At 38.8% G+C, this 10,593-nt stretch overlaps 1 protein-coding gene across 2 annotated transcripts in view; it reads right to left on the bottom strand.

Moving 5' to 3' along the window:
* Positions 1-1,656: 1,656 nt before the first annotated feature.
* dcc (DCC netrin 1 receptor) overlaps positions 1,657-10,593 on the bottom strand; it is a 354,092-nt gene continuing 345,155 nt past the window's right edge. For both annotated transcript variants that reach the window (XM_076886255.1, XM_076886256.1), the window contains exon 29: positions 1,657-2,040. In XM_076886255.1, coding sequence (XP_076742370.1) covers positions 1,951-2,040 — 90 coding nt within the window. In that variant the 3' untranslated portion in view covers positions 1,657-1,950. The remainder of the gene's footprint in view (positions 2,041-10,593) is intronic.

The raw sequence follows: 10,593 nt of genomic DNA, 5'->3' as shown, positions 1-10,593 counted from the left end.
TCTGACAGGACATCAAATGTAAAAATATACTTTGTGGATTATGCATTATTTGTGTTGATCTTTTTGTCACATTTTCTCTTATCGTTTTTTGTATAAAAACAGAACCACCTGAAGAAAACTCTAAGTGAAGCTGACGGTTTTGCCATTGTTCCAGGTGGTTGATCAAGGTCGGCAGAGGTACACTCGTGTTTGTCTCATGAAAAATAAATATGGATTCATCAAAAGCAAGCCCAGATACAGCACACTCACATCCAGCCAGACACTGTAAAATGGCACAGTGAAAAAATAAACAATGACAGAGATCTGTCTCATCAGTCGTCATCAGTGGCTGCCCCATCATCTCCAACCCCAATAAAAACATTAATAATAAAGGTAACATCAAATCTCTTTTTCTTCCATTTTTGACAAGAGCAACACAGCGCCCTGCTGTGGTTGCTTTGAAGCTAATTATGCATACAACTTAATGACAGAAAACAAAATTATTGTTTTGTGATCTCAGAGTCAAAACTGTTGTCTTATGATCATGACTTAATTACCCTTTTCTCGATTTTGGTAGTGCTTATTATGTTTTTGATAGAATAACCATGATTCAGTGAGTGTCCTACAAAATGTATCTTTGGTGAACACGTGAACTAGTGTCCCAAAGACCAACAGCACTGATATTCACAGACTGTAACCCTTCTTTAGTCCTCCAGACAACAGGGGGGCGATGCTGCACTTTGCGACTAACATGTTTAGAGTGACTGAACATACGTTTGACATGAACAATTGCTGTATTTCAACCGGAGACATTTCTTTGTTCCACAATGGAATTGATCATCTCAAACCAGCTCCACCTTGTTCCTCAAATCGTATCTTTTTCACCCACTTCAAGTCCATTTTTAGGCCAGACTTGAACAACTAGCAAAAAAAAGTTACAGTAAGCTTTCAGAGATGAGAATTTGGCAACGACACAAGTCCTTGTGGGTAAATATTGGACATTTTCTGCGTTAGGGAGAGTAAAGGCTTGGTCAGGAGCAGCAACCAACTGTGGGAGTCTAAAGAGGTTTTTATACAGTCCTGTAAGAAAAAGTTAGTAGAATCCAGATCCAGATGATTCAGACCAGACTTTACAATTTTAATCTCAAGACCCAGAACGTGGAAGGGTATCTTGGGCTTGGGTGATGTGTGTTTCAGTCAAATCATACTGTTTTGTGTAAGACAGAAAAAGATAAACGATGAGAAAAAATGTCGTAGTGAATCACCTCGCTCTGTTATAACAGACAACCTTGAATCCACATGAAAAAAAAAAGTTTTGTTGAAACTTTGGTGGCTGAGGATGTATTTTCCATTTCTCACTTAGGTTTGTGTTGCATTTTCAAACCATATGCACATCCCGTAAATGCGCAAAGTTGGAATACCCAAAGAAAAAGAAAAGACAAAACGGAGTGGCGATAATGAAAAATAAGTGAGGTACAGTCACAGTAACTGAGTTGAAGATAACTCAGCGGAGAAGGATGCTAATAAATATCACAAATAAGAGAAACAGGAGGGATCTTGTAATTTTGTCTTCTTTTTTTGTGATAATCCTTTCCCCCTGTTTCATTAAGTCGAGGCGCTAGGCATTGGGTTTTTTTAGTTTTGTGTTTGAGGTTGAGGGGTCTAAAGGGGTTTCAGTTTAAACTCCTAAAGACGCCCCTCAACACTGGTCCTGTTCTTGATGCTGTGTGCTGTAGTGTTTATCCTCTTTCGAATTTCCTTTTTCCAATCCCGGTCCCAGTGGATAGTAGCCAAGATCAGTAGAAACCAAACAGACTTAACCCAGCACAAACGGAGATCTGATTCCACAGAGGCATCTTTAAACCCAGATTGACCTGTTGGTGCCTTGAAAGACCAGACAACAGGTGACATCGAGGCTTGAAGAAGGGTTCCAGACTAGGCCGTGATTCAGGGCCGGGCCGGGCTCAGATGTTAGAAGGCGGAGCCTGTTATGGCATTGAGTTGCTGCATCAGCCCTTCTAGACTGGCCATCTGCTCTGACAGGTCATCTTGCTCATAAATCTGAAATATAAAGAAATAAAACAGAGTTTAATAGCTTTATAAAATCATGGACCATTGTGTGTCAAAACTACATACAGTAGATACAGTTTAAAGAAAAGCTATCAAGCTATAATTGTGAACCAACCGATCCACCACTGAGGGTAAGTATGTATGAGGCAGATTCAAACATATGTATTTCAGGCTTGAGGCTACACCAAAGCCCCCCCAGGATCGATCCACTGTATTTTTCTCTCAAACTAGTTCCAAAATAACTAAGGATGGATATCTGCATTGTTGCTCAGGTGCTTGTTAGCACTGACCACAAGCTTGTGTATGAAAGCCGTTCAGTAGTCATGTTGTGACGAGTTCAGATATCAGTTTGATCATACCACCAAATTCTACTGAAATATTTTGTAGACATGTGCTTCTTCGTTGGTAGTGTGACCAAATCAGTCCTGGCTTCTGCACTTCATGTTCTCATAAACAAACATCCTAATGATCATCGCCTGCCAACAGACCAGAAAACAGTTAGGCTTTAGTTAATTACCCAAAGATCAAAACTTAACCTCCTACAATCCAAAGCAGCTACCAACCCTACTGAAAGTTAAGCAGCTTTTTACAAAAATGCTGCTTTCTAGTTTCAGCAAACTTGATTTAAAAAATGCTTAATAATGAAGATAGTATTTGGGTGATAAATAATCCTGGACTTTATTTTTTGCTCTGTTACAAATATGTATTTTTTAACAGTATGTCAGTGACTGAGTACACTTCAGTTTGGTGTTAGTTTCTTGCATACATGCAATTTGCATGCAATGTGCTCACAAATGCTTGTAAAAATGGCTGAACTACTCCTGAGCCACACTTTGGTAGCACCAGTGTGATTGTCACTTCAGCTGACAGCACTGTTAGCAGCCATGGAAGCAAGACATTCTGTGGGGCGTTATGGGTTTTATTACAAAACTATGTCCTGAAAGCACACTCTTCATGGGGAGGCTGAATATGGGCTACAGACTGACAACTCAGCACTAGTTATGTAAAACCCAAACATGTGAAAATCATCCACTTGTCAACCAATTTTCTTGTGGATGTAACCACTTTCTTGAACTGCCAGCCGTATTACGGCTTAATTTAGCTCCAAAACCTAATATTGTAAATCCATCAGTTTACTAAGACAACAAACAAGAGGTCAGCTTATTTGGACCTTTTCTCTGAGAACAGGAATGCTACACATTTAGGCTGTGAAAGGACATAAATCACACCTTTTTCACTGCTGAAAACCATTTCCCCAGCCATACCTTTAAGAGGCTTAATGTGTTTCTTCTGCACTCTTTGATGCATTCATTCATTTTTGTGCGAGTCAACTTGCACAGTGTCGTAAGTGGCTGCAAATACCTAATCTATCACAGTGAACCTCGTGTCTGATTTGGTTTCTGTCAAGAGTTCAGTTATTGTTGCCTGGCAGTGCAGTGCAAACTTTTCAATATGCACTTATAACTGAATAAAATAAAAGGTGACTCCGTGTTGACTGTGATGGATTATCAGCAGCAGGTTTCAAGTCTCTGCAGTCTGACTGATGTGGAACCAATGGCTGCCTGAGGGAGGGAAATCAGAGTAAAAAGTTGGACAGCGATCAACAGGAATTCAAAGTTCACAGGATTTCTAGTTAATGGGCTTAATCAAGAATAAAACCAGCAATAATGAGCTTAGCTAACAGTTCTCCCCCGAGACGACTGCATCAAATGTGTTAGAGTTGTTGCTGTCACTGGTCTGCAAGTGTTTCCAAGGATGCGGCACACTTATAGAGTGAATGGCTTCACTTAAATATCCTGCAAATGTGTGATCACTGTGTAATGGCCTGTTCTGTCCGACTATACAAACTGTCACCTCTCAGTGTGCCAACTTAAGTGCCTTCATCTGTGTGCGTGTGTGACAGTCAAGTGCTCGTCTCTCACAGACACACATTCTCGGCGTGTTATATTGAGCGTGGCCTTCATGCAGAGTTTGTCCTTGCAGCTGAAAAAAAAATAATTCAATATTCTCCTCAGTGTGCTGTGGAAAACCGATAAAGGCCCTGTGGAGATATTTCTCACACTTTAATCGAAAAATGTTGTCAATGTACAAGACCCTCAATTTATATACTTGTAAAGAATTAGTGTTGTACACAGTCAGTCCTTCATTATACGGCAGCGACTCTATATAAATATGACTGCAGAACTCCAGTGCATATGCTTGGCTTTCTGAATTGACCCCCTTAAGCCACATACAAGTAGTCAATGTAATCTTTAGCAAACTGCAGATGGACAACAGATTTCTTTGTCTCCTTCCAGCCCTGTGATGCACACCATTGTTGTGCATTCTGTTCCCCTGACAGGGGAATCATTGACGTTAATATCAGCCTCTGTGTTATAGAGAACTTTAGTTTCTTAGAAACTTTTGGGGTTCCTTTGTGACCTTGCAGATCCTCCTGTGGAGCACAACAATGCTCTTGAAAATCCTTCAGCTGCACACAGTCAGTCTGTCAGTGGACTGCTGGGTCGAAAATCCTCAAGGACTGTTTAAAAATCCTTCACAGCCAAAAAAAAACCCCAACAACCACTCTTTTTATTAGGTATTCAAAAATTGTCGTTGCCTGTGCCATCATGCGCTTGTTCACACACATTTTGAAAGATATCAGATCAGGTAATCATCCCCTTAACTGCTAACATGCGACTATACTGTCATCTTCCAATTTACTGTTAATTCTAATTCTGTACAATATTGGAGAAATGACCAGGTCTGCTTAACAGAGGTGGTGTCCAACTTTGTGGGCTTGTGTTCGGTCATATTGATGCAGAATCTGAAAGCTTTCTCAAATATTTTTATACAACATTTATTAGATTAATAACACATATGACACACCAAAGCTTCGAAAGCAGCCATATTGTGTGAAAAAAATTGTACAATCACTTTAAATCTGCTCATTCTGGGACTAATTAAGGTGAACACTTAAATTTTGAGATAGTTCTTACTGACGAAAAATAAAAAGTTTGATTTGTGTGTTGACACACACAAAAAAGTGGTTTACTTACAAGCACAATAAAATAATAAAGAAAACTTTGGGTTACACCGTTATTGATAGTAATGCTTTAATATGAGTTATATTTAATATACTAACTTATACTTTTGTGCTCATGTTTTGGTTTAAAAGTCAGATTATCCGCTGATTTCCTCTAACCACGACCCATCTGCAACCCTGATGATGCTAATCTGGATGTTTGGCACCGTAATGTAAAATATAAACATGATGGCAATGATTTTTTGTAAAATGTAAAATATTAGTCTTTGTGGGCAATATTTAAAAATACAGATTAAGTTAAAAAATATTTTTTAATTATTATTGCTATCCTGTTTTGAGGGGGGAATCAATCCTGCTGGTCTACAGTTAAACATCTCTCATGAGTTTGGTTCAGTTAAAGCTTTTAACCTGAACAGATGGATCATGTTGGGTCAGCTTTCGACTGGTTTTCTGCCTCGGGACAAGATAACACCCCCTCCAGTCATATATAGATTTTTTATACCGCCCCCATTTAAAACATCAACAGCAGTAAAGAAATATCAACCAGCAGCAGCAGCAGCAGTCTGTATACCAGTTACCACCTAACTGACAGTCCTGTGACATCAGAATGTCAGAGTTTTCAAAGCATAGAGAATTCGATTTACACTGAAAGCTGCAGTAATGTTTATTTTTTTAATAAACTGAAATAATTTAAGTTATCATTGCGTAATATCTCATATCCTTTATTTTATCTTTCATTAGTTGCATTCTGAGAAGGGGAAAGTTGGTCAAGCAAACATCCCTTGAAAAAACTTTCGATGCCAACGACTGATGCAGTTACATCATACACACTACTGAAATGTAAGTAACTTGTTAGTAAATGTGATTGGATTAGTTTTACTTAAAAGATGCATCATATTCACAGATTTCACTTCTTTACAAATTATTACTGTGTAGTATTAGCTGCAGTGCCAAACGTGTAAAGAATCTTGCTTCTCAGTTAGTGAAGTGAAATGTCATTGTACATTTGTTCCTACACAGCTCACAGCTTCCTTTGAGTAGTAAATACATCACAGAGTTACCTAGGCAACCAGAACCTGCAATATCTGCTAGTGACCACCTGTCAGATTAAAAGTAATGCAGGGCAAGTGGATTGCTTCGTGTGTAGACAACCTTTCAGGGAGCTGCTGGGCAACTGGAATACATCCACTGATGGTTAAAGTCCTTGCATGCTTCCTTGTGTTTTTACTGATTTATTTCATCCTGATGGATATTTTTCATTTTGTTTTACATCCTGCATTTTTAGGGTAACTGAAATATTTCAGGAAGAGAATTACATAATCGCTGATTAATCAAGAAATTAGAAAAAAAAAAAAAAATCAAATGGACACGCACGAAGAAGTTGCATTGCCAGCAGGGGGAGATAATATATTTAAAGCCCAAAAGTCGGCAGTGAGCAAAAAAACGTATGAAGTACAGTCCAAGGTCCTTAATCAGCAGAAACGATTAAGCTAGGCGGCTAATATGCGTTTACATATAAATGTGTTAATAATCTCTGTTTAAACACTTTCCTGTGATTATTTCATGTTGATTTGAAGAGTTAAAACAGCGCTGCTATTTGGCCAAACTGAACATCTACTGTATAGGCTCCCTGTATAGCAAAAATATTTGGGATATTTTTCAGATACATTAAGTCTGTCCCCATCGAGATGCCTCAAAGAGATCTGAAAAAGTACTTCCACAATTCTAAAATCGTATCCTTCCATTCAGTAACAAAAATTATGCTATATCACGGATTTTGCTGTACTGACTGTGCCAGGCTTGGCAACCTTCGTCTTCATAATGGCATTTAATAACTATGACAAGCTTGATCCAAGTAGAAGGACCCTCCAGGACGGAAAAGGAAAGATCAAGCCCAGTTCTGTTGATCAAATTTACTCAATATGCAAAATATGTCTCTTGTTGTTCAACTCAGACAATAAATTGGTGTCTAAAACTGTTTTTAATGATTTGAAAAACATGATAAACTGTTCTTTCAAATTATACTGAATGCAGCATGCCAATAATGCTAATTATGAGCCCAATCAATGAATACTTTAGGATACTTTTAGTTTATTCATGCATTGTTTTAGTTTCTCCAGATAATTTGGGAGATATCCAATGCTACTTCACCTTGTAATACTCTTGGCTTCTACCAGGCCCATTTTTCTATTGTCTATTGTTCTACATTGTCCTTTATATGCACTTTGGCATGTATGTCTGCCAGTATAATTTAATCTAGTGGCTCATGTAGCTTCCCCTGAAGACAATTTTCCATCTAATTTAAAACACATTTTGGTTAAAATTAGCATTTAAATTATGTTTTTTTTGTAAAAACAGGCTTAAAAAACCTCCTTCACCAGGTTCTGTTCATTTTTAATCTCTCCTTCATAGCTGTTGAGCAGGTGACATAAATCTCTCTTGCTCGCTCTAGACATAAAGACCTGTTGTGGATTCACATTAAGGAAAAGGAAGGACACACTGCACTTGTAAGGTTGTCTTTTGTCAGTGTAACACATGGGGAGTGTGACCTTGTGGCCTTCCACTTTTATTTCAAATGAGAAAAGCTCATCTCAGAACTCCACACTGCTGTAGATTGCCCACTTCACACGGGCAGAAAATTCTTCTATATAAATCACAAGCGGGTGTAAAAAAATCCTTAAAAAACCCAGTGACCTTTTGATCTCATTTGTTGACCTGTAACAGCAGTTTCAACGAGTCAGTAAATGCTTCATCGATGGGATAAAACGCCCATCGATACTCTATGTTTCCCTCTGATATCCTGTTGACCTTGAATGAAACTCCTCTGTGCTCTGTCAGGGATTCATCCCGACACAGCAGAGCAAGCAGAGCACATGCAAACCTTGTTTCACACTAACTTAGATAAATGTGGTTACGTGTCTCCATCTGTCCAAGTATCCCACTCTTTCTTTCCTACAAGTTAGCAATGAAATGCGTAACGCGTTAAATGTCTCATAGTTCTGAGCGACTTGGAGGAGACATAAAGATGCAAAGAGGCGTGGTGCCATTTAACAGAGCTGAATACAAAGGGACTGATCGACAGACTTTCTGCTGCATTGAACAAATGCCAGAAATACTGAATAAGCTGTTAGTAAGAAAATGTGGGTCTGAGTGGTATCACCTCTTTGTTGACTTATTTTCTCTCCCCACAGGACATTAAATAGTTCACTCAACAGTCAGAAGCAAATCAAGAAGTTTTCTTTTAATCATTTTGCACCTTCACCATCAGCTTTCATGCCCATTGTGGCATCTGTAAAGCAAGATGCATTGCATTATAGTGAATTGGGAGTGATTATGAACAGATTGTGAAGGACAAATTCAAAAAGCCTGGACTGCATATACTTATATTCGCATTGAGATTAGATGCTACTAAATGTTTACGCCCAATAACTGCCTGGTGAGGTTGTTCTGTGGCCAGCTGGATGAGCAAAGTGTCAAAACATGAGCTATTTAGGATGAAGAGATGCTTTAATAATAATAATGGGTGAATGGGTTAAATGCAGAGGAGTAATTTCCCTACGGGGACTAACACATACACATAATACAACAACAACAACAATAATAATAATAATAATAATAATAATAATAATAATAATACATTTTATTTATAAAGCGCCTTTCAAGTCACCCAAGGACACTGTACAATAGATAAAAACACATAATATAACAATGACACAATGAAGAACAATAAAACAAAAGCACAGGATATAATTAACAAACAGTGAATATACAGATTTGAACTGATGGGTTTTGAGTTGAGATTTAAACTGGGGGAGAGAACCAATGTTTCTTATATCTGGTGGTAGAGCTCCACAGCCTGGGAGCAGAGCAGCTAAAAGCTCTGCTTCCTGTGGTGGTGAGGCCAAAATAAGGCACAACAAGCTGGACAGAAGAAGATCGAAGTGAGCGGGCAGGAAAGGTAGTGCTTAACAGGTCAGAAACGTAAGGAGGTGCGAGGTTATGAATGGCCTTGAAGGTGAGCAGAAGAAGTGAAGTTCCTGAAGAACAGGGGTGATGTGCTGGTAGGACGGGGTTCTGGTGATAATGCGAGCAGCAGAGTTGTGAACCAGTTGAAGCTTATGGAGGGATTTTTGGGGGAGACCATGCAAAAGACAATTGCAGTAGTCAATACGGGAGGTAACAAGACCGTGGACAAGAATGGACGTGGACTGTGTGGAAAGAGAAGGACGTAATCTGTTAATGTTGCGTAGATGGAAATAGGCAGAACGGGTGAGATTACTGATGTGAGACTTGTAGGAAAATGAACTGTCTAATGTGACACCAAGGCTCTTAACCTGAGAAGAAGGGAAAACTGTGGAGTTATCGATGATGAGTGAGAAATGGTTCGCCCTGTAGGCATAGGGTCAAGATGACATGTTACCAGAGATACTGAAATTACATGAGCTAATATTTCTCTTTTCTCTGTTTAAACACTGGATATCGTTTCTGTCCCCTATTTTGAATAAAATATGTGTTTATAGCATTTGCAAATCATTTTCATTTCATGGATAAAAAGTCCACAATAACATGCTGGGCAGGTGTTAGAAGGTAAAAATGTGTTGGGAATATTTAAGGCCAGGTGGTAGCCTGGGAAAGTGTTACTTTCTGTAGATCTTGATTTGTCTACTTCTTTCTATCATTTTTTTTATATGAATAGAAGCAGAGATGCTCAAACAGGAAGAAGTGGGGATAAGATGTCACTTCAGTGAGTTGATAGTAATGTATATGTTCAGTAAGCGTTTCCGACTTTCAGAAAGTCTAAAATTCCGAACTCTACACTCAGAGTGAATAAAACTCGAAGAATAAGGAGTCTGAGGATGTCTTTGATGGTTGAGGTTAAAGGCCACTTGGTTCATTTTGATGTCCATGGACCATCTGCGGCCTGCTGTCCAGATCACACTGAGGCCAGCACAGACACTCATACAAAGGTACAAAGAGTCCTGTTCCTGTCACTTCAACAAACATTTCACTGAATTCCATTTAGTTCCTGGAGACAAATTTGAGGAAATACCAACATGAAGTGTCTTAGTAAGGTGTTTTCATCCTAATATCTTGGGGTACGCTGGAATTCTTAGCCTGTGGTTTCTCTTGCACTGACAGGCACCCAGCAGAGAAGCACTGCTGTGAACGGGGTTTTTTCAGGGAGGTCAAAATCAGTTCTAGCACTAGAAAAGCTTAAATATGCCTTGATTCTCCTAGTCCTGGCACTTTTTTTTTCTAAAGATTCCCCTCATGTTAAGTTTTGATGATGATCTTGGAGGAAAACTCTAACAAGTTGATTTAAAATATCCTATAGGTGTTTCATTTGGATTGCAATCCAGTGATAATGAAGGTCACAGCACCTGCATCAAATGATTCAGTAAGCCCAGGTGTTTTATGCATAGAAGCGTTGTCATCCTGTAACAGGGCATCTTCATCATCTTCATCATCATCAAAGCTTGGTACAGATTTGCAGTGATCTTTGCCTCTAAGGAAATAAT

Source organism: Maylandia zebra, linkage group LG7 (assembly GCF_041146795.1).
Source record: "Maylandia zebra isolate NMK-2024a linkage group LG7, Mzebra_GT3a, whole genome shotgun sequence".
In the NCBI taxonomy this organism is placed as follows: domain Eukaryota; kingdom Metazoa; phylum Chordata; class Actinopteri; order Cichliformes; family Cichlidae; genus Maylandia; species Maylandia zebra.
The sequence above is the reverse complement of the archived record's forward strand: the minus strand, read 5'-3'. Positions and strand labels throughout refer to the sequence as shown.